This window comes from Rousettus aegyptiacus, unplaced genomic scaffold (assembly GCF_014176215.1).
Source record: "Rousettus aegyptiacus isolate mRouAeg1 unplaced genomic scaffold, mRouAeg1.p scaffold_m13_p_3, whole genome shotgun sequence".
NCBI classification, from domain to species: Eukaryota; Metazoa; Chordata; class Mammalia; order Chiroptera; family Pteropodidae; genus Rousettus; species Rousettus aegyptiacus.
Window position 1 is genome coordinate 156,628,241 of NW_023416306.1, and position 24,934 is coordinate 156,653,174.

General features: G+C 37.5%; 1 protein-coding gene across 33 annotated transcripts in view; it reads left to right on the top strand.

Moving 5' to 3' along the window:
• Nucleotides 1-24,934, top strand: part of NRXN3 (neurexin 3) — a 1,418,420-nt gene that overhangs the window by 1,269,324 nt on the left and 124,162 nt on the right. For 20 of the 33 annotated variants that reach the window (XR_004956343.1, XR_004956344.1, XR_004956345.1 and 17 more), the window contains 2 exons: nucleotides 11,811-11,900; nucleotides 17,145-17,452. Coding sequence is in view for 30 of the 33 variants with exons in the window: in XM_036239437.1 (XP_036095330.1) it covers nucleotides 11,811-11,900; nucleotides 17,145-17,452 (398 nt within the window). In the remaining 3 variants the exon portion in view is untranslated. The remainder of the gene's footprint in view (nucleotides 1-11,810; nucleotides 11,901-17,144; nucleotides 17,453-24,934) is intronic. The other 13 variants (XM_036239453.1, XM_036239446.1, XM_036239458.1 and 10 more) reach the window with 1 other exon arrangement.

Sequence of the window (24,934 nt, forward strand, 5' to 3'; positions counted from 1 at the left end):
TAATATGAACTAATATTTGAGTCATAACATTAACTGTGACATACTTCTAATTATTAGCAAGTATGTTCCACTCAAGTTGTCAATCAAAACATTTAGGAATGTTAGTTGTCTTTACTCTCTAATTAACCCTTTAGTCCCTAGATTTTGATCATTTTTGATGCTAGAGTCCAACTGCCATGCACATACCAAAGTAATGCCATTCTGATACCAGCTATTAATTTCTAGGAAAATGACTTATAATCTTCTCTAAGTGAGTTTACAAAGGTGACTTCTTGCTAATCCATAACTTTTAAAAGTTGTTAAAGAGCCGTGCCTGATTTTTAAAAGCTAAGGTATGGGAATGGTTTTTATCTTTAATTCAGTGTTTTGCTTTGTTTTTATTATTCTGTATTAGTAGGGGCTAATGAGTGGCAGGGAATATCTTTCTACTCTAAGCCTAGGTAAGGCTATAATTCATGACAAGTGATTATTCATACCCAGCAGGGACATAAACTGTTTCAGTTTTAGAAAGTTGAGGTGAGGGATGGGAGTGAAGGCAAGCATCCTAGGTTTCCCATGGACTCATTTAAGGAGTTGAAATCCATTGGTGGGGTGGGGGCTACAGTTCCACAGTATCTTACTAGCAAGCCCAGCCTGCTCTTCTTACCAAATTTCTGTCCCTCTCTTATCTGAATAATAATGGAGGGGGGGGTCAGATAACTAACTCTCTGGCCCTTTATTAACTCTATTCCTTATTACTTGTAGAGTCAACTCCACCCCTCCCCCTCCTTTCCCCTAGTCTAGGTTTAAAAATGGAGGTCAGAGAAGTGTCCATTCTTCTCTAATTTTCTCGCCCTGTCCCAGCTTTCTCAGCCTTGACCTTCCCTTCTCCTCTCAGGAGCTATGTTACTGCATTCCTTCCCTTGGATTTGACCGTTCTCTTTTCAGAATGAGGAAGAGGGCTAAAGATAAGTGACAGGAGCTCACATCTCCTTGTCTCCATTCCAGGACTCTTAAGGCTTTCACCACATAAGCTCCACAGACAACTGCTGAGCACTTTCCCCCCTCTCCACCCCAGGCCTGCATGGGAAACCCTCACACAAGAAGGTGCTTTGTTTACCCAATCCCACCTGTCCTTCCTGGATTTCCTGACTTCCTGGATGTCACTTCACGTTTGCTGCATTACAAACCACTCCAAAACTGTTATTTATTGGCTCATATTTCCCTGTATCACGTGGGTATTTTTTTTTCCTTCCAGACTTGCTCACATGGAGCCTGATGATCTCGATGGCCTCATTCACATGTCTGGGGCCTCAGCTGAGCTGGCCGAGCTGGCTGAGTCGGTTTGGAAGGCTAGAGTTTCTCTTCTCATGGTCTCTTATCTTCCAGGAGCCTAGACTGGCCTTCTTCATGTGGCAGTCTCAGGCTTCAAAAGCACAATAGGGCAGGCACCCCTATTTCATACAAGTGCTGCTCAAACTTCTGTTTACATTTCATTTGCAATATGTCCTGTGCCAAATAAAGCAAATATCAGAGCCAACCCAGAATCAAGGGGTGGAAAAATAGACTCAGCCTCTGATAGGAGGAGTGACAAAGTCCCATTGCAAAAGGGCATAGGTTTTAGAAGGGGAGTGTAGCTGTTTTGTAATTTAACATTGCCAGAGAGCTTGGGAAAGGCTCTGGCTGCTGTAATTCTTTTCCTTGATAATTTTTGGCCTCCTAATCCTACATTCAGGCCTCAAACTGAAGTTGGAAACTAATGACTGTACCTGAAGAATTGTCCTTTATCTTCTTTAGGCTATGACATTCTAGAATTACTCTTGGCTCTTTCTGCCGTGTCGCACTGGCACTTTTTTTCCCCTAAGCATTTTATTTTGTCTTAAATTAATTACTTTTTTAAAAATAAGTATCCATTTAAATTTTTTGATTTTTTTAAAAATATTCTCTCTTGATGCTTTCAAAGACTTTATCTGCCTTTGTTTTGAGTATTTATGATTTATCAATGTGTTTATAAAATGTGTTTTATTTGTATAGCCTATGTTCTCCCTTTTATTTCTTTTTTAAAAAAAAAAAAAGACGAAGACAGTGATATTATAAAAACAGGCCATGCTGGTCTCTATTTGCCTCTAGACATTTTCTCTGAGCTCATTGTTTATCATTTTTCTTTGTTTACGGCCAGATTTGAGGCCATGCTGCAGTTCTCACAAACAAATCAATTTAAATTAATTTGCCAAGTAGAGTTAACGAGGCATTGTATGAATTCAGGATCTACTACCACGACCGCATTCCCCGAGGTGATTTCTTCGCTGGGAACATTTGATTCTTGTACCACATTGCAGCAGTGTACACCTGACCTTTGAATTTGCACTAAATGATGCATGGCTGCCAACTGGTTCATTTTTTGAAAAGCATTGGAAATACCGCATAACGAAACAAGTCGGAGTATAGACAGTTCTTCCACTAACACCTTTGTGGGGGAAGAGTGTTCTTCAAGATTTGCATTCTCTGATGCTTGCCTATTTCTCATGTTCTACATGGAAGTTCAAGAAACACTAAAATGAGGAAAATGTATTTCGTAGATAATCTCTGAGGTCTCCTCAACCTTAAACTTGTAGACTCCTCTCAAAATATAAACCATAAGTTCCATTGAAGTCTACTCCCGTAAGCTGCTTTTTAATTATAAAATGCAAAAAGCAGTTGCCGAAGAGGGTCCTCGGTGGTTCTCTGGACTCCCACACGTGCTGTCCCTGCAACCCCCACACACTGTCATCTGTTATTAATAGGTTCTCTAGCAAAGAAAATTTCGTTCAGGCTGTAAAGTTTGATTCAAACAAAATAAATAGGAAAATTCAGTCCTCCTAAAAGGGGAGGACATGGTGATTGAGTTATTCAAAGGAGCACAAATCTGGGTCTGAGGTGAATAACTTCCCAGGATGCTTAAAGAATCTGAACCACGCTCCTGTTAACCTTCACTCAGAAATGATGAAGGGAGTCAGTCAGAATAGAAAACTAGTTTGGGAAAGATGTCCTGTATTGTATAAAAGGATGGATCTCTTAAACTTGGGAGTGATATATATATACAAATTTTCAAGTGTTTCATTTGACAGATAGGTTGGAGTATGTTTAACCACATTTAACAAAGTTTCTGATGATGGCTAAGGACTAACATGGGCTTATCAGTACTAGTCTTACCAAGCTAGTCTAAACTCCCTTTGGATAGCAGTAGCACAGATGAAAAGGAGATGAAAGTTGTAGTGTCTTTTTGTTTTCTGAGAAGAGTATAATATAAGGAGAGCTATGACAAGCATCTTAAGGAGATCTGCCTCTGGTTCAAATGAAACACAGATAAAGTTAATTATTCTGTACTATTATTGTGTATGTAACAAGTGACTCCAAACCTGAGTGGCTTAAAACAACAAACATTTATTATTTCACAGTTTCTTTAGATCAGGAAATGGTAGTGGTTTAGTCAAGCGGCTCTATGTCAAGGTGTCTTAGGAGTTGAAGTCAAGATATTAAGTTGGAGCTACAGTCATCTCAAGGTTTATCTAAGCCTAGGGCATCTGATAGCCTCAGTTCCTTGACATGTGGGTCTTTCCACAGGTCCTCTTAAGTGTCCTTATGATATAATACTAGCTTCCCCAGTGAGTTATGAAAGAGAGTGGGGAGGTTGGGGTGGGGGGTGGGGTGAATCACAGTGCCTTTTCTGATCTAGTCTCTAAAAACATACACTATAATTTTCACCATATCCTATTTTTTTAGAATTGAGTTACTAAGTCCAGCCCACATTCAAGGTTGGAGACTCAAGCTCCGCCTTTTATGCAGAGGAGTTTCAAAGAATTTGTTGATTTTTAAAGCCTCCACATAATCCTCATAATCTCTCAATTTTTCAGGGTCTAGAATGAATGCACAAAAAACATGCTTATCAAATCGGCAGATGACACAAAGCTAAGAATGGTATCTCCTACAAGAAAGAAAAGACCTAGAGTTAAACATCTTTTTATCAGGTTGGAATGCTGTTATGAAACAGTAATGAATTTAATAAGATATAATAAAAGATCTGCTTTGTAGTTCATGAAGTTTTTTACATGAATGCAAGGTGGACCAAACACTCTGGGAAGCAATTTAATTGGAAACTATCTTGAGTTTTGGTTGGAAACAAGTTTTCTATGTGACTGTACTGTGATGTGGTTGTTTAGACAGCTGTTGCAAACCAGTTTATTAACCAAGTCAAGGGTGAATGGTACGTGGCACAATTAATATTATTTTTAGATCCCTTGGGAATAATATATTCATTTATAGGCACAAGGTAAAAGGTTGGTTTAGAGGACCTATAATTTATAACCACCAGAGATTCCATAAGATCCACACATAAGGCATACTATAGCACAAATTTATTGTAAGATCTGAGATACTGATATTTGTGTGCCTTTCCTTTTGATGAGGATAAGAACATTCCTATTTGTTACCCATTGGAATTGTCCTCTTGAACCGTCTACCTATCCTCTTTGCCTTGTAGGAACACCACCATATATGTTTGAATGAACAAATTTTTTTTTCTACTAAATATTCTAGCAGTCTGGCTATAAATTCACTGAGCTTGATATCCTCTTTGTGAGAATAATGAAAGGAAATGGGAATAGGGAGTGGGAGAGGAAGTCAGCTAGAGAGAAATGAAAGAAACCAACGAGACCAAAGAGAAACAGGGAGATCACACAGAGGATGAACATGTAGGAATGCATGGATCACGGGGAAGAGTAAGCCCCCAAATAACACTGTGGCTTTTACAACAAGGGGGAAATAAATGATAAAAGAAGCATACCTAGGGGAATCGGGAAGGGATCATATGTCAAACGACTGAAGACTGAACATTAAGGCTTTATGTTGAAAAGGAATTTGAAAAGATTTGACACTAAAATTGTGTAGTGAAGTAATTTTTGTTAAGTTAACTTTCTTTTTAGTTTAATCTTTATGAATCAGGTACTGCATAATAATAATAGTAATAAATCCTACGTTGAGCACTTATTTTGTACCACACACTATGCTAACTGCTTTGCATACATTTAATCCTTAGTTAATTCTCACAACCCTACGATGAAGTTATTATTATAGTGCTCGTTTTATTTATGAAGAAACTAAAGCTTAAAGACATACCAAGACATATATTTAACATGTTTGGAACTAGACAAAAATCTAGACATTAAAACTGACTTTAGGCTAGCTTCAGGTCATATATTAGAATAATTATAGAAGGGGAAAAATGACATTTGAGGAAGAAAATCAAGTTATATATTCTATGTATAGTCAGTTTATGTTTTGCTAATTTATAGCATGTCATTTTTGAAAGCAGCTCTTAAATAAAGATGCTAGATAGACCTATAGTACTGAGGAAAGCTCCATTAAATATTACTTGGAAATATTCTCTTAAACTATGAAAGGAAATAAAGATATTTTAGTTATCTGGACTTTGTGTTTTAAATCATTCTAGGAGTGAAAGTATCCTTGATGGATGAAAATAAGCAGAGAGAAACTCCAGGAGCAGTGAGCTTCAGGAGAGAGTCGAGATGGCTTCAAAATACAGGGAAAGGGTAGGGGTTGGTGACGTATGTTTTAACTGTTGCATCGGGGTTCATGGTCTTTAGTATAATAGCACTTCAACAGGAATGGCACTTTGATTCGGATTTGGGATATGAAAGAGAAGTTTAATGTTGATGTGTTTGCACCCAAACTCACCTCAGCCTGTCTTGACAAAGGTCAAGGAATAGGGACGTGATTACTTGGATAGCTGCACTAGGGATACTTCTCTAGCGTGACCGCCATTCCTATCCCATAGCCTAAGGTATTCAGATATGATGACTGAATGTGTACAAGCATATCAGTGAGAGAACAGAGGCAGAGTTCAATGAAAACATCAAGGCTGGAAGGGTTCTAGAGGATTTTCTAGGCTGGGATTTTCCTTGCCGTTCCACTCATACATACATCTTCCCTTTCACTATTTATTGGAAGAAAGATCATCCATTTTGGAGTCTTAGACATGCGTTAGAGAAAGATGCTGAGAATTAAAACACAGATTCCCCATTCTCAGATTCTTGCTGCTTCCCATGAGCTAAGTCCTTGCCTGGATTATAACATTTAATTTGCGTAAAATCTGGCAATATAGATATTATCTTCATCTTTTTTTTGAAAAGCTAAAAAAACTGAGGCATCTGGATTAGGTATATTGTCCAAGTTCACAGAACTAGTAAATGTCTGAGATAAAATTGCATCCAAAGTCTGTCTGACTTAGCCACTGTTCTTTTTGCTCATTTTTGGAGCCATCTTTGCTTGAATAGCTCAACTCCTATAGCCTAGAGATGGTGGATTGGTACTATGACTTTGATGTAGGAAGGAAATGATAATATGTCTGTTCACATTTGTTTTCTATTTTTGAGTATATGCAGAAGGCATGAGACACTCACTCAGCTTCATCAGCCAAGTCAGGTATGCTGCAATGAGCCACACTGCTTTCTAGGGGCAAACATCTCATCCCTCAGAAAGATGGTTCTCCCTGGCTCATGGAACCACTTACGTGAATCTGAAGTAGCTCCCTTATTTAATAATGCCCTGTGCTCTGGGTTTATTAATTTACTTCCCCCAGCCGATCAGTTTTCTGCTCCAAGAGATTAATTTCTTTACCTCGGCGCACTAAAGGATCAAGACTCACAACATATAAATGGTTCTTTTTTCTTCAACCCCAAAAGTGTATTGTGAGGATTAATGAAATGATGCTTATAATTGCATTTTGAGTTCCTTGGTAAAGGCACTTTATACATATAAGATATTAGTTCTTTGTTGAGGTCCATCCATCACTTACAAGTTGCCAAACATGCTAGATACCCTCTGTGTATTACAATAGCCCCCTTTCTGATGTTGAGAGAGTTCATCTGGGTCAACACCAGGAAAAAGACCAGAGCCGAGCTCAGAGAATTTCTCCAGTTCCTTTTCTTTAGTGTCTTATATTGGCTTTGAAACCCACAAAGTGTTGTTTGGGGAGAGAGATATTGTAAGAACCTCCCAAAATCCCTACTACTTAAGCCAACCCGCATTGATTTTCTTTTGCCTCTGGCTCTAATACATAATATTTATTCTTTGACTGTTCATTAGACCCATAGTCTCATTTTTTAGTGTCAACACAACAATAAAGAAAACTTTTCCTTCCTTTATTCCAAGATTCAAAACAAAATGCAAAAGTACCTCTGGCATTAATTTTGTACAGATGAATGTTGTTACACTGTTCCTATTAGCATGCCCACGTGCTTGACAATATTTCAGATGGTATTAATGGTCTACCTGCAAGAAAGCATTTTCTGCCAGCCTGGTGCAAATTGCTAGAATCTTTAAGCCACTCTTCCTCAACTTAACAGTAGTATATCATCATTAACTGTAGCTGGACCAAGAAATTACATTTGTCAATGTCTGCATTGCTCTTTTACTTTCAATGGATTTAGAAGCTCACTTTGTTTTGGAAGTTGGGTTAGCTGAGTATATTTCAGAAGATACAGACAGATATACAAAAAGCAACACCTAGATGATTTAAGAATATTTAGGATATTTAATTTTCTGTGGATCTTTGGATGATAACCTTTGTGGGACCAAATGGAATAGGTTATCTTTTGAATGGAGTCCTGATAAAGCTCTGAGAGGATGGAAGCACATCATGGAAACAGTGTACATTTTTTTTTTTATCATTGGGAAAGAGTGAATCATATTAATGATAATAGTTTAAATAAATTGAATGTTTTTCAATTCCCAGGTTTTCTATATGCTCTACCTCTTAATATCCTATGCCTAGTCCCATGGTGAATTGGGAAATGGGGAAACTGAGGCTAAGTGACTTATACAAAGTCACATAGCTAGTACATGATAAAGTTAGAACTCAAAGCCAAGTTTGTCTATAAAGCCCATGTTCTTAACTCCTATGCTGTAAAGATTATGGCTTTAAGAAAATTAGCATAATGTCTAATGAATAGGATCTATGTTTGGACAAATAGAATGTAAAAGTGGTGTTGTAAACGTTATCTTCTGTGCTATACAAGAGTTTTCTTTTAGTTCTACAATTTAAAGAATTTTACTCCTTTGAGACTGCCAACAAATTTCAAATTTACTCTTTGGGACTGTAAAGAGGGACTGATGTTTGGTGACCTATTCAAGGATCAACTCAATTTCTTCGTCTTATCTTCCTCTGTTTTCTGTTCCTTTTATCTCAAATAGATTCACTCAAGTGTAGGAAACATGAAGTATTTCTGCATAAATGTTGGAGCTATGTGTATGAACCAGTTGGGTCTTAATAATTTCGCCTCAGTAGTCTGCTCTTTACAATATTATAATTCAACAGTGCATGTTTTGTGTGTCTCCAGGAGTTGAAACACTTGATAATGGAACCAGTAGTACAAATGCAAATAACCACAGGGTTGCCAGTGATATAAAAATCTCAGTATCTGGCCAAAATTGGAAGGGGATACACACACACACACACACACACACACACACACACACACACACACACGCAAATCCATACATTTATTTTAAGTAGAATAAAATGTGACCGATATTTTTTTTTCTAAAATTCAGTTCCATATAGGTGAGTGTCAGATCCATGTAAATAATTTAAGCAATATCTATTTGAATATCTCTTTGTGCAACCTATAGATTTCTCAGTGTGGTTGAGAACTGAACTCATTACATTTTTTGGTCTAATTAGTAATGCACACAGGGCTCTTCTTAATCGTATTATGGCTTTACTATCCATAAGGCCAGTCTTTCTTGAGGATAACATCACTTTCTATTGAAGAATTTATTTCAGTGTTTGTTTAAATTTTTGTACGCATTGCTCTATGAAATGTACAAGTGAATGTTATTAAGGATTTAATATGAATGTATATGAATTTGATGAGGCTTGTTCACCTTTCAGAGTCATCCCTATGTATGTATTCTTATATTAAGAAGGTTGTTTGTTCTTCAATCAGTTTAGCAAATGGGGCTCGGGGCAAATGAACTCATTCTTATGCACATGTTTCTAAAACAGTTCTCTCTAATGTTTGAGATAAATTAAAATAAAAACCAACAAGAACATGAAAAGAGACTAAGAACAATGTTAATGTGGCAATTTAAACCAATTTGGTTTTCCAAATGACCTTCCATCTTTCATAGCTTTTAACAGTATGCAAGATCACTATCCTTACTGCCAGATACTATCAATCTGCTGTGAAAACTTAAAACTTTTTTCTAAATGTCTTTAAAGCTGAGGTGGAGAAGAATGATTCTCTCTTTCACTTTTTGAAGGGTGTATGGTTGAATTGTGGCTATGCTGTCCTCCCAACGTGTCACTTATTGATTGTCCAACATAGCTTTTTTCTTTTTCTAGCCTGTAGCATGTTCCAAAATAATTTTCTCTGGTTCTTTATGTTTGAAAGAGCATCAAAGGGGTGGAGGAGATCCTTAGGAGGGCCAAGCACCCTATGTATTTAGAGGAAGTAGATCACTGCAGTTATTTAATTAATTCAATGCATATAAAACTGGAAATTTGGAACTTTGGGCACTTTTAACTTTTCCCTGGTTGTTACTAAGAATATTTAGCTTTATATTTGCTATTGACTTCACTAATGCATTGTGCAGTGAGCAGAATGAAGCTTATTACTATATTTAATATTGTAGCCTATAATGATAGTTACAGAAAACCCAAAGTAACAAAATATATTCAAGGTGAATCTGGCACAACCCATTTGCCATTTCTCAGTATACTCTTGTGTCAGGACTAAAACTTGAGAGGGATCAAAGCTCATGAAGATAGATGACATCCCTTGGGATATCTGTCTGCTGTAGAGTAGGATTAAGACTTATAGATACAGGTTCTTTTCAGAAAATTGTATGTTCCTTTCCTATAAAGAGAATTTACCCAACTTTATTTTGGGTGAATAGACTTCTGAGTACCTAGATCCACCTGGGAAGATCATAATGATCTCTCATCAGTAGCTATATTAACAGGTATTACTAACTTCTTGAGCTATGGCCTTGTTGAAGCGCCAAGAAGTTAAGTTGCCTTTCTGTTTTTTTTTTTCTCATTGCCTGCACACTTCTTTTATTTTCCATGAAAAATAACTTTGAGGAAAACTTTATACACTCTAATCCAAAATCGTTAGTTGTTCTCTCCATTCATTGCACTTTCCTCATTTGATCTGTCAATATATTATGCTTTGTGCCAGCTCTACAGGGTCCTGTAATGCAGGCTGAAAACAAACCCATAGTTGCCCCTTTTATAACTTGTTGTTGGTGGTAGTGGTGGTTTATTCTTGGTTAATGAGTATAATGAGTCAGCTTCTTAAAATAATTTGTTCGTAGGAGAAATGAATGGGGAATCTTGCAGGCATCTCACAACATTGCCACTCTTTTCCCATCCTAACCCTCATGGAAGGCAGGCACCAGGTTAGTCACATGTGGAATCTGCCAATAACTCCCATATGGAGCCGGCACTTAGATTGAAATGCCATGTCAAGCTTCCGTTCACTTGACCTGATGATATATTCAATTCTATCATTTTTTCTGGCTTTTAGGCTTTTTTTTTTTGTAAATGATTTCTAAGCCACTTGTTTTGAGACTTTGATTAATTTTTAATGTTGGTAATTGGGAATGGGATTCCTTAAGTTCTAATATAAAGCTATAAGTCAAAGTAGTGAATTAGAATTCACTAGTTTCTCCTTGATCACTGTCAGGTTAATTGAGATAGAACGGTTCCCAAAGCATGGTTTTATAATAATAAAAGCACATGCTTTAGGGGTATATCTCCACAACACTACTCTCCATGTCTGTCCTAATTAGCGAAATCATCCAGGGGTAGAAATAGTTATAAAACGAAGAAGGGGGCATACCAGCACTTAAAAACATTATGTTTGAGGTTTGACACTAATTAGCTATTTCATGCTTCGGAGAAGTATCTGTAACAGGCTTTAAGAATGGATGCTTGTTCAGGAAGGATCTCTCATAGGAAGGTGAGAGAGAGAGAGACTAGGTAAACATATAAAGAATGCATCTATTAGTAAGTAATAAAGTGTAGGTGTTCAAACAGCTGCAGATACTATATCATTGTATTTATAGCTGCCTTTGTTTACAGATATATACTTTGGGGGTCCTTTTTTTTTAAGTTGAAACAAATATGGACAAAAGAGTAGAGATATAAAGAGTCATCTGTAATGCTCTATGTATTTAACATAGGTGATGGGATACCAGAACCTCCCTTATGGAATAAGTAGTCTCACCTGTCCATCAAGACTTAAATTGTCTTCTTGGCTTCCCTCTGCCAAAGGAAGAGCAGCCACAAACACTTAAGATTAGAATAAGGAAGTGCGTGGGCCATGCTTCTGGTTGGAAAGAGCTCAGTGAGAATGGAGAATAAAGGACCGAGACACTGAGGGTCCCCTACCGTATTCTTAAGCTTATCCGGCAGGCTAATTACTCACAGGTCAAAAGAGATCTGTGTGCCTCCATTGGCCCAATTAAGGTATAGTTGGGGTAAGAGATGAAGAGCGAAGGTAAACCCATTCTACGGAAGGCCAGACTTCTTACTGATTCCTATCCCATGCCACATTTCCAAAACCTGATGGAGCACGGCATAGCTAACACTAACCTGACCTCAAACCTGTCAACCAAGGACAGAGTGACTTCGACTCCACCTCTACTAAAGATAAATTGATATCTATCTCTAAAAACTTCATAAAACAAACCAAAAACCTAGGATGTTTTTTAATGACTTATTGACTTTTCAGATTATTCTTTAAGCTGTTTTTTAAACTTTAAAGGCAACACTGATAATGAACGCTTCCAAATGGTAAAACAGAAAATCCCCTTCAAATATAACCGGCCCGTAGAGGAGTGGCTGCAGGAAAAAGGTAACCGTCGTTAAAACTTTTATTTTAAATTCATTTGATTCTAAACCCTCATTTTTAAAGCCTGCAAATAAATGTTCCTTAAATGATAATCGCCTGCTGCATAAATGACTGTTTTAATTTTCATTATAATTTGTGTCAGCTTCCACCTGCCATATGTTGATAAATCATGCTATAATACATTGCCATTAAAATACAGTTAAAGGGACTAACATCTAGCTTGCTATCAGTGTGACAACCACAAACAAGAAATTCCAGGAACCTCTAAAAAAGAAATGTATTATGGCAATTTAACCACTGCATGACATTATTTGTTAATTTGTTTTAAATTACCTCTTCTACCAAAGCTTTCTAAAGGAATTTCAAAAGTACTTTTTAAACTTACATCTTGAGGCTGTTTCGGCTTTACTATCTGTAGCATGGTTAATAACAACAACAACAAAATCATAGATAGATTCTTGTTAACTAAAACTGCTTAAAACAAATGTTATAAGGGGAGCCATGTTTAACATTTGTTTATAAACAAGGAAAAGAAAAAAGAGAAAAACGAGTTTTGCCTTTTAGATTCAGACCTCCAGAGGCAAAAGTATTTCGTAAGAGGTTAATTGTGTTCTAGTTGCTGGCTGAAACTAAAAATGAAAGCAAACTTATTTTACATTTTGGTTGTGTGATATCCTTATGTTTTTGATATTTATGCAGCAATAGTGTACGTGGGCAGGGCAGTGAGTTGGAAAAGGAAAGGCTCATGAAAGGCAAAACAGCAGTTTGTGATTTGCTGAAGAAAATAACCACTCTGTTAATAAAAGAGGGCAGCGGTTACACCTGACGTTAGAATTTTCTGTGTGGCTTCTATTTGTTGGGATGTAAACTATTGTCTTTAAATGGAGAAAGGTTTCTATCTTTAAGAAGCTATTTTGTCTTCTGTTCCTTCCTTAGTGAGCCAGTATAAGCTTGTCTTATCTCAAGACCTGATGTGAGTTTTTAAAATATGTAGAGACTTGATTTGGTTATATAGAAAAAGTCATTGGGTGTATTAGTATACAGCCTAAAAAAAAACCAAAGAACTGCTACAGTTTTAAGCTGGGTAAAAACATTCAACCTTTAAACACGGAAAATCCTGAGTCTTAACTGTTTGCCCTGTTTTTAACGTATGTGGTCTAATTAAAAATAAATTAAGAATAACTCTAAAAAGCAAATAATTTCGTCTAGTAATCATCAGTTCATAAAGTCCCTTTAACATTAAATATGATGATTGCCTCACTTTTTAAAAAGGAAATGAAAACTAGATGCATGTCTGAGTCTCATGTGCCTGAGAGAACTTTTTTGTTTCTTTCAATTTTATGTTAATAATATTTTATTTTACTCCATTGCCTTTTGAAGTCTAAGTTTAATAGCATGCCAGGCGTTTTCATTTGTATAAACCATTATGAAGTTATTAGTAGGCTTTTAGTTTTCCTTACAGTAGCATTGTTATCAGTTGGCTTTCATATAGAAGGACGCTTTTAAACACACAACAAACTGAGGGGTTGGGACTGGGGCAGGGGTGGGGTGGTTCAGGTGGGATGGAGGGAGGCATTCTAATTTCTTAATTAAATATGTATGTATTTATATATGCACCTAATAATGAAAATAATTATTTGCAGTCTGAGAGTTTTTCTCCTCTACATTATTTTAACCGAAATTACTTTTTTTATAATTTGAGTAACATCTATTCATTCTATTGCTTTACCCCTTCCTCTGTCTAGCTAACTTTCCCTTCAAAAAGAATAGACCACATATACCAAAAGACCTTGTAAAGAGTAAAAAAGGGTAAAGACAGAAGGTTGATTAGGCAGATGTGTTAGGAAGTACTCGAAATACTTGTTTAGAGTGATTTCTGTCATTGGTAGCGTTCCCCGGTCTATTTTCTGGCTTACTATTGACTGACTTTCTGACCTTAAACAATCCACTTAACCTTTTTATATCTCAGATTTCCCATCTGAGGAGAGGAGAAATAATACTGCCTATTCCCCAAGGGTGTTCTGAGGTTTAATTAATTAGTCTTTGTGCAACACTGACTGGAGACGTGCAAAGATTTCATTTAAGCAGTATGTGAACTTGATGTCCAAATGAGGTAACAATTAATAACTTCTAAAAGGATGGGCACCTAAAACAAAGCAGAAAGTAACCTGCTACAAAATCCCGTACTGGCATTATAACCAAATTTCGTGTTATTGATGATAGAACAATTCTCAGATTGGAAAATAGATGTAGACATCATGATCGCTTTATCGAAAAATCAGGATTGATCATAATAAGTGACAATAATAAGATCTGGCATTGATTTTGAGAAATCTTGTGCAAATGACAAAGCTTTCTTGTCAGTCCTTATATCCCACAAAGGGAGAGGGTAGTGATTGATGGCTGTTTCTTGCTTGTTCACTTACTCCTCTGAGCAGAGAAAGATAAATTGATCAAAAGAAGACAGGGCAGGAGACTGAGAGTATCTTATTATTACTTTAGTGATTGCGAGCTTTGCTATCAGCCACATAATACAAGGTACAGAGGGCTAGAAAAGAGTCTTAAAACAAAAGTGAATCTAGCCAGAAATGGACCATGAAACAAAAAAGCCACAGAAATTCCAATCCTTCCTGTGGCATCATGGAAAATTGAAACACAGACAATCTTCTTTTCTGTCTCACCCTCTTCCACCCTCCAGTGTCTTGTTCTCAAGCGATTAGTCCGATTTCTCTGGGAAAGCAGCAATAGCCAGAAGTGGAGCAGTGGCTTAATCTTGTAGCCCAGGAAATGTCTTCCCTGTCTCCATGCTTTGGTCAGTCTTGAACAAACAAGGCCACTTTACAGAGTGAACTGTGGTAGCTGAAATGAAAGAACTCCATTATTTCTGGCCAGTGTAATTCAGCTTTGCATTTCAATCCTCTCTGACCCTTTTTATTTTCAAGCATTGCCAGAATAATATCACCAGGAAAATAGATGAGGACCATTTTAGATGTGAAGTGCTTTCAGGAGTATTGGAAATATAAAATGTTCTACCTATAATTAGTTAGAACCATTAACTGATTATCAATACTAGATCATATTCAAAAACAGAGATGAGTAAATATTACTGTAGATATCATGATCACTTTATCTAAAAATCAGGATTGATCATAATTAGTGACAATAATGAGATCTGGCATTGATTTTGAGAAATCTTGGGCAAATGACAAAACTTGGCCAACAGTTGCGTGAATGGAAGGGATAGCTTGGGGCTCCTTGATGTAAGATACTAAATTTTAGTCCCAGAAATGTCCTCCTATTAGGTAACTTCTTACTTATATTAAGCTGTAGCAAATGCCTCTGTAAGGTTGAGGGAATATTTATTCTCTTCTTCCATCATGGCATTTCTGTTGTAGTAAGCTTAGGGCTCTCAGAAAATGCTATTGTCATAAAATAAGCAGTAAAGAAGTATGAGCTCCAGGTCTTTACCCAGTGTTATTGTGCTTTGAACTTTTGCCACATGTTGTATGAAAAATGAGAGGCCAAAGGACAAGCAATGTTACATATGCACAGGACACTGAAGGAATTGGTGGGAAAATAATGGAAATCTATTAGATCTATTTTGGTTGCACCCTTAGGATCTGGGAAATTCCATTATCATTAAGGCCAGCAGATTTCATTTCCATGCTCCAGATATTTTTATAGAATGAAGATCCTTTTCATTATAACAAAATTACCTGGCCAATTCCCCATACTGCAGTGTTTGAAGCTTCCAAAGGTGTATTATTTATAAATCATACCTGGCTAATATGCCCTTAAGAATTGTTCAAGGAACAGAGTTGACTTTTATATAGAAAGTTCCCTCTGAACAGATGTGTTCTCCTTTCTCTGCTTCTTTCATTGTATAGAGTTAAAGACCATATAACAGTAGTAGAGGTTAACAGCCTAAACATCACAGTTTGCCTGTATTCATATTAGAGATTGTGAAGCAAAAACCCCAGTCTTTTAAAAATATATTCCCTTTTATTAAGCAGGCAAGAATAATAACAGAACATTGTTCCCAGTCATTTATAGGTAAAATAATTAAGGGGATTATTTTAAAAATGAGTGAAACATTGTTTGATCACTGACTAAAGTGAAGAAAAACTCAAAAGGTATATATTTAATTCCATTGATAAGTTTCCCCTCTTCTCCATAGGGAAAAGCAGAGGGAAATAATCTGAAGAGATAATAGCATAGAATGTTTTAAAACCTTTCAGGGTTTTCTCAGAGAGATCTAGAAGTAGTTGGAGGAAGATAAATTGAGTTATACTATTCTAAAGTCTGTTCTACCATGATTTCATTCTAAGAGATATTTATCCACAAAAGCGTAAATGGTTCCCCACAGGAGAACACCAAATAAAGTGAGCTACTGATATTCTCCAACCCATTAACATACCTCTGTAGCATTTTAAGGAGTTTTATGTGTTTCTTTTTCATTAATACCCATCCTCCCTTTTAAAATGTATTGATTTAGAATGACATCTTTTTTCTCCTCCCCTCCCCCATCAATGCCCACTATTTTCTGTATTTTAGGAAGACATTTAGTTCTATGACCATAATCCCCTCACCTCAACATTAATAGAGATAAGAAATGATTTGTCATGATGTTTATTAAAAAACAAATCTAGATAGAATATTAAGCATTATGAAGGTTCCTAGAAAATGAGGTGTTTGGTGACTAAAATGTTCATTTCTATAAGCATGCAATGAATCCAAGTCTTAATTGCAATTTAATTTAATTTAATTTCAACTAATTTAACTTAATTATCAGGCCTAGTTTTTAATTCAGTTTTCTGAGTTACCTCACAAAGTCTTTGGTATTAATAACTCTTTTAGTTATTATGTTACTTTGTAGGTTAAAAAAATCAGTGCAATTGGCACTTATGATTTATTATTATCATCACTTGATTTGGGGTTTCTTTCAGTTTTCCACAACTGCATACCCAAGAAGGTTACAATACTCTTCATCATCGAACTGAGGTTCTCCTTCCTCACAATAAGGAAATAGATTTGATTATTCGGGTTACGTGGGATATTCAGCTAGACAGTGGAAGAGTTAAACATAGTGAAATGTTACTTGCTAATATTTGCATTGGACTTTTATTTAATTCTGTCCCTTTCATTTACTCAAGGAAGCCTGTTTTTATGCCTGGTCCATTCAGACCAAGCAAGGCAAAAAGAGAAAATATATGGGAATAATAATGTTTCCTCCACCCAACCCACTAGGCCGGCAGTTAACCATCTTCAACACCCAGGCTCAAATAGCCATCGGCGGAAAAGACAAAGGACGCCTCTTCCAAGGCCAGCTCTCTGGGCTCTATTATGATGGTTTGAAAGTACTCAACATGGCAGCTGAGAACAACCCCAATATTAAAATCAATGGAAGTGTCCGACTGGTGGGAGAAGTCCCATCAATCTTGGGAACAACACAGACAACCGCCATGCCACCAGAAATGTCTACAACTGTCATGGAAACCACCACTACAATGGCTACAACCACAACCCGCAAAAATCGCTCAACAGCCAGCATTCAGGTAAGTCTTTCTCCAACGATTAATTGATTCTGCTTTTTTGTCTTTGAGACATTCCTATCACAGTCAGTATAGCTAGGTAGCTAGAGAGTCTGAATTAGAATGTTTATAGAAAGGATGCCTACAGATGCTCATAGTAATGAGACTCAGGAGTCGAGAAAGACAAAGTCATTCCTAAAGAAGTTATTTAAGTCTTGTGTGCACTCATGAGTTATTACTCTTAACATATTTACCACTGAAATGGTAAAGTTGTTGTTCAAAATGAGCAATGGTTAACACTTTATGAAATATTCTCTCCTCTTATTTATTATATTTCTTTTCTTTTCAATAGCAAAAAGAGAAAAGGGGAAAAGAAAAATTTGTTATCACAGGAAAGACTATATCCTAGTACAGTTCTAGTCACATCCTCCTGATGGCTTTACTGGACATGATTTATTCATTTTTGAAGCCAGTGGGTATCATTAAATCAAGAGCAATTGAAACTAGAGGTTCATCCGATCCTTATAAAATGCAGTCGTTGTGTTTGATATTAAGTGTTGATTAATCACGTGTTATTTTTTTGTTCATTTTGTTTCCTTTATATTTGACTAAGATCCTAATTACATTAGAAAATTTGAAGGCCTGGGTTTAGCTACGTAGGAAGTTCTTATTTTGTGGTACATTTTTTTTTTCACTTAAAAGTAATTATACCAAAGCTAAAATTTAATGCTTTGCTAACTCTCTTGCCATTTCATAAATCTAGTTATTAGAGGGTAGGAGGTTAATCGAATTATTAGCCTTAAATGCTCTGGCATAAAATAAGACGTTCCGATTGCTTGTGGGGAAATTACCCCAGGCTAGTTAGTGTTGGTTGAAAATTCAGTAGATCAGTACTTCTCCTTTCTGTTTCTTAGTTTTAAGAAAATATCCTGGGGCTCAATTGAATCTTTGACATCACCCTTCTATTGACTTTAGTAGTCATTGCAAACTTAAAGTCAATCAATAATCAATTAAACCTCCTGTGTGTTCTCATTCTTCTGAATTAAGTTAACTTAAGTTTGGTAGAGTTTAAAAGTGTCGTCTTCCTTTTTCCATCTCTTTGAGCCAAAATGTCCAGCTAGCTCCACAGGCGTGATTTGAAGCTATATGCACCGATGATATTGTCAGGCCAACCCATGTGTTTTAGAAAGGCGACAGGGACCTGGTGAGGAAACAGTCTCACAGCCCCAAGTGCTGTTCCATGCATACCTACACCCATGCTCAAAAAAAAAAAAAAAAAAAAGCTTTTTCTCTGATATTAAAGCTATAACTCCTGACACTTCACTCTACTCACTGAAAAGAAGATAAAAGGCAATATATATTTCTATTATGACTCTCTATAGCTCAAGAGCAGATCTGTTTATTGTTAGTGAAAAGATACTTCTGTCTGCACAGGCCTTGGCAGACTTGTTTTGTTTCTGTCAGAATACCTTCCACTAACTCTGTGGGAAGCAGAGTCGCAAATGGCTTTTTCTTCATAGCTGTGGCTGGTCCTGTAGTCTTTTTTCAAGGCCAAATTTTCACCGACCTCAGGAGGATTTAATGTTACATGGGGACTCACGGACTAAGCCATGGTAATTAGTGGTTTTTGGCTTTCCCTCCTACAGAAAATTCATAAATGGGAGCAGATTGGGTGAGCCTTTCCACAAACCGAGAGAGCCACAGCTTCTGGAGAAGTGTAGAGCAAATCTTGCCAGTGATTATGACCCTAAACATCAGAGAACCTGTTCTCATTTTAGCGGATGTGGCTGGCTGGAGGATGCCTTCTAACGACAGCCTCCTGTCTGGCGTGTGTTTGTTTTCCTCTGAGTCCAGTAATAACTGGATTACATCTACATGTCTCTCCTTTTGCTTATATCAAGGCTATAAAAATGAGTTATAAATATGTTGACGCTCTTTGTTTTTAAGGGTGTGTAAATACATATTCTTGGAAGAAAGCCAACAGGCTAGCAGAATTGGATTAGACTGAGATGAGGTATAAAAAAAAGCCCCATGTTCTTTATAAAGATTAACTGGTGGAAATAACTTTATGCCAATGGCTTGGGGCATTTTATTCTTGCCAGCTAGCCATAAGAACTCTGTCCTGGGCTCCATGAAAACTCATAGCCTATCTTGTCTGCAAGCCTATTCTGATCTCAAGTACAGTCCATAGACCACATCAAGCCTAGGTTAGGTCTAGGGATCTAACAATCCTTGGATTCTCTCAATTCCCACACTCCAAATACTTAGGGTGAAGAAGGTCAGTCTCAGAATCTCTAATATGTCCTCCGTGATTCAGCTAATATCCTTAGATAAAGTGGACCCATAAAGACTTGAATTCTGAGAGATACTGCAGAAAGGAGAAAAAAGAAGTAGGGAAGACTGAATTTTATATTCATCGGGCCTATCATTTGCTTTTCTAAACGATTCTCTGTTCTGTCCCCCTTTGTTTTGATTGTCCTAAAATGATGCTCTTCCAGGAAAAACAGAATCCACAAGTATAAAATCCCGATTATTCAAAAATCCACTGGTCCCTTCTTAGAGCATAAGCTGAAAAAGCATCATTTGAGCAGTTCATTTCTGATAAGACCTCAGTTAGTGTTGATTTCTGATCAAAAGAACACTGCAAAGTACTTTCAGTGCTGCTCTTAACTGTGTGGATGTGAATAAAAAGTTTTCAAGTTGATATGGAAGTAATTGGTGCTTTGATCTTGTTGATAACCTGGTTCATTACAGACCTACTTGTGAATTACATGGGCTATGTTAAATTACAGCTTAGGTGTCCAAGCTTCAGATCCTCACCCTGTATTAAGAAGGATGTCTCTTAAGTGCTCCCTAAATAAAATAATAATAAGTTAAGATTGAGAAAGCAGGTGGGTGGGTAATAATTCTCAAGTGAAGTTCTGCCGCTTAGAAGGTGCTCAGTAAATATTTTTTGAAGAAACCAGAAAACAAAATATGTTTCATTACATACCTTATCATCGTCTAAAAACTAGAAGAGGCATAGCTTATGGAGCATTTTCCCTTCTGAATGGTTAGTGTGCTTTGGGCAATTTTATTTATTTTTTTTTTTTTCCAGTGGTAAGGCTATTGCAGAGTGATTAAATGCATGTACTTGAAGTCAGACTTGCCTGGATTTTAAAACCTAGTTCTTTATATTAGCTAAGTGATCTTGGGCAATTCACATGTGCTCTAGTTAACTTTTGCTATGAAACCAACTTTCTCATTCAACTTAGTGACTTAAAACAACAATTATATCATTGGATCTAACAAAATGCAGGGCTCAGCAAGGCATTTCTTCTGCCCCATGTAGAGTCTGGGTTACTCAGTGGCTACTCGGGTCTGGAGGGTCTGACTTCACTCATGTGCCATGTGCCTGGGTGGGTTAACTGGAAACACTGGATTCAGCTGGGTCCGTTTCCCTCTCCACATAGTCTTTGTGACTCTTCACGTAATCTCTGTGACTTTCCATGTACTCTCCAGCACAATAGTAAGACTTCTCTCATGGAAGCTCAGGGCTCCCAGAGAGAGTTGTCCAAGAGACAGGAAGTAGAGGCTGCCAGTTTCTTAAAACCTGGTCCTGGACACCCACACAGTGTCACTTCCATCACATTCTGTTGGTCAAAGCAGCCACAGACCTTTCTCAGCTTCAGGGAAGGGGGCATAAACCCCACTTCCAATGGAAGGAGTAGCCAGAATTTTAAACCAACCTGTCTACCACATTGTAAAACTGGGTGAGCGGGGTCAGAGCAAAAGGTACTGCTAGTGCTTACACCGTGTGATTGTTATGAGGATAACTAAGTTAATATAAACAAAATGCTTAAAACAGGTACATCATGAAGAGTATGACTAAATGTGTTTTAACCTTATTTTTATATTCTATCCCCACATTTGGTATGCAAGTCACTACTCTCTCAAGCAAGAATCTACCTCAGAAAATGGGGTTGTTTCTATAGACAGTAGTGTTTGTAGTTCACAGTAGGGGCTAGGAGGTTTTGGGGGTAAGGATTTGAAGGAGAGTCAGAGTAGAATTTGGAGGCTGAAATTAGTTCTGGCAAATAAAAGTTCTCTAAGGTCCCCGGTCTCAGATACCTCACTACCCACCTTTTGCTTTCTCTTCCATTTTTAAACCAACCTGGGGTTCTGTGGTTTTTGGAGATTATGTTCAGCTATGAAATATGTCTACACATATATTAGGGGTTTCAAAGAAGAGGAATTTAGGATTCTTGCCATCATGGAGCTTACAGTCTAAAGAGGGCAAGAGACCTTGACATGAGCTATCAATATGAGGTAGCAGCTTACAAATGGTGGTGTATTGAGAGTGAGGGATGGTATATGGGATGACTGGCTGGATCTCTTGGCTGGGGTGGTTATGACTGGGCCTGTAGATGAGTACAGTCAGATTCATGGTGACAGGAACAAACCCCAGGTTGGTTGAATGTCTGAAGCTAAGTTATCCAAGTCAGAGACAGTAAGTAATTCCTGAGGGTGACAGCCAACTTCGACTAGAATACAGAATGCATAGAGTAGATTCGTGCGAGACAAAAGATCCAGATTCTGAGAGTCTTGACCTCACCCCCTACCCCACCATGGGAGAGGACAAAAAAGAGAAGACTGGATTGGGTTCCCTGGGGGTCTTGCTACCAGGGATGCCCCAGCAATTGTTCAGGCACTTCTGTTATGTTACAGCTGACCTGAGTGTCAGTGGGTTACTATCATGACACTGATAGGTCAACTTCTAAAAAAACAAAGTCAAACACAGTAAAATTTCTTGGTCCTCATTCAGTATAGATGACAAAGTGTGAAACAAGTGTCGCTTAGTCATAATTTTCAGTCACCAAGACCAAAATGTCCCTGTGAGAAAGGGCCAAAAGGAAAATAGTCCCAAGAATAATGTATATTCTCTTACCTAAGGCCTCCAGACTGAGTCATCAAGAATGCAGTGTATTCTGTATAAACCACCATTTGGAATCACTTATACACTATTAGCATGATACTCATCATGACCCATTTTTTGTTTTATTTTGTTTGGGGCATTGATAAAAACACCTTGACATTGGATCAGTGCTGCCTGGCACCAGAAAATTACCAGAAAATGATAATACTCAGCTTAGATTACAACTATCCTAATAAACAGTAGAAATGAAAGACTTGAGAGCTTCATGAAGTTGCATTTTTATCTCACATTCACAAATCCAGTGGTCGAATGTGAACAACTTTCAACGATCCCAGAAGGAATCCAAACTTTTTCAAGCTTTGTAATAATATCTATGTGGAAGGTCCCCCTTCTGGTCTACTTTTAGATTTAGGCAATAAGAAGCACACTTCAGCAAACAAAGAGTGACAGCATGTTGAAGGGAAAAGAGTACACTTCAGAGTCAGAATGTCTAGTTCTCCAGGTCCTTTTGGTTACTTAACCGTGTATCCCTGGGCAGGTCGATTAGCCTCTCTAAGCGTCTATTTTATTATCCGTAAAATGGGCATAACAGTACCTTTCCCATGGGTTTGTTGTAAGAAATACACATGTTCATGTGTGAAAAGAACTTAGGCCATGGCCTTCCCCATAAGTTTCCACTCAATGCTGGACATCCGGGAACCCTTCAATCCAGGAGACTGTCCCAGAACTCACAGAGCCTCATCAAGCCTTCCTTTATGTTTGAATAACCACAAGATGAACAATTTTGTCTACATCGACACCAATCCTCAGTTACCCAGGATTTCCTCTTGTGGTTCCAGATTGAACCAAAGTCCTGAACTCATCAATTAGAAGAGATTTCTATGGGAGATTCTTTCATTTTTCTGGAGTGGAAGTTGGCTTTGCTGAACAGTTATTGCACCCAGTGTCCTATGAGAGTGAAGTATATGAAGTTGCCATTTTTGTAGACCAAAATAGTCAAATATCAGCTATTTCAGGTGGTTCAACAAAATTGGTATCGATGGCATTTTGAGACTCTGGCTGGAACACCATATTTTCTCAAGGTTCTTTGACTAATCCAACTGTCTTGAATTGGAACTCAAAATAAATCTACCTCATCTTAAACACCATCCTCTAACAGGATGTAGATATGTTGTATCAGGAAGGGTTATACTTACCCAGAGAATTAAACCCTCTGAGCCCCTCCAATTTTTCCCCACTGCCACCAGCTTTACAGAAATGAGACAAGGAGTCCACATCATTTTCAAGCCCTTGCTTTTACCATTAGACAACAGAGCCTCCGGGGGGAGTTTATTTTTAGGATCAGGGCTTAGCTAATATTGATTAACAGCCTTACATAACGTGTGGCTCCCGGGCTCGTTCCTTTCCTGCCAAGCCTCATAACTGGGGAAGGCACTGAAGATTTGTCAGTCTAATTAGACTTCTGCTGCCAGCCAAGAAATATCTTGTCTCTTCCTTACCCTTATACAGGTACTTTTGTTTCCCCTCTCAGAGAATAATTTGGGGAGAAGGAAATTGGACTCTAATTTACTAGTAAAACTCTCCCGTGACATTTTCTCTCTGGAAATGCATTATTCTTAAAAGAAAGAAAGAAAGAAAAAAAAGGAGGGGGAGCTTGATGTGTTTAGCTCCCTCTTAAAGACTTACACATTGACAGAACAAATAAGCCAGGGGAGAGAATGCAGTGTAGCTTCTTTTCATCCCCTCTTTAATATTTTAATTTTAGTGGATGAGATCAGCATTTCCCAAAACTTGAGTTTAGTCACTTAAAAGGTCCTCTGAGAAGGTCCTCATTGCAGATGGGTTGGAAGTCTGTGAGTTTCAGGAGAAGTTGTAGAGATGCCCTTCTAATTGGGCTGTAATATTTATAGGGTGGAATTTCCACCAGAACTGCTGATAAAGTGCTAGAACTTATTTTGAGCCATCTGAACAGCTGGGAGGCACGTGGGGTCAGCTCTTGGCTAGTCACTGTGGAGGTCCTGAAATGTTGTCAAAGCTCTGAGGGGTGTTTTTTCCAGTCATCTGAAGTCAAAATCCTTACTGTGTGGTGTATGGACCTCCTCTTTGCTATCTCTCTGACCATACTTTCTACAACACCGCTCCAGGCACATGGTTCTTTTTAAACTTCCTTGAACATAGAACCAGGATAAGGGAAAGGGGAGAGGGATAGGGTTTGCAATTACAAAACTGGATACTGTTTGTATTTAAATGTTGATATTTTGTTTATCATGGATTTTTTTTTTGCATTAACATTGGTTTTCACATATGACGATAAAATATTATTTATATCAATAAATGAATTTTGGGGAACCCCATTAAATATTACACCTTAGATAAGTGCCTCATAACTCAGACTTGCTTGAACATACCAGGCACGTCTTTGACTTTTCACTTGCTAATTCTTCTGCCTAAAGCAGCTTTTTCCAGCATTTCATATGACTCATTCTTCATCCTGGTTTCTGCTCATATGGCACCTTTCAGAGAGTTCTTCGTTGATCGCACTTTATAAAATAGCACTCTCTATCATCTCCTGCTTCGTTGTTTCTCATAGC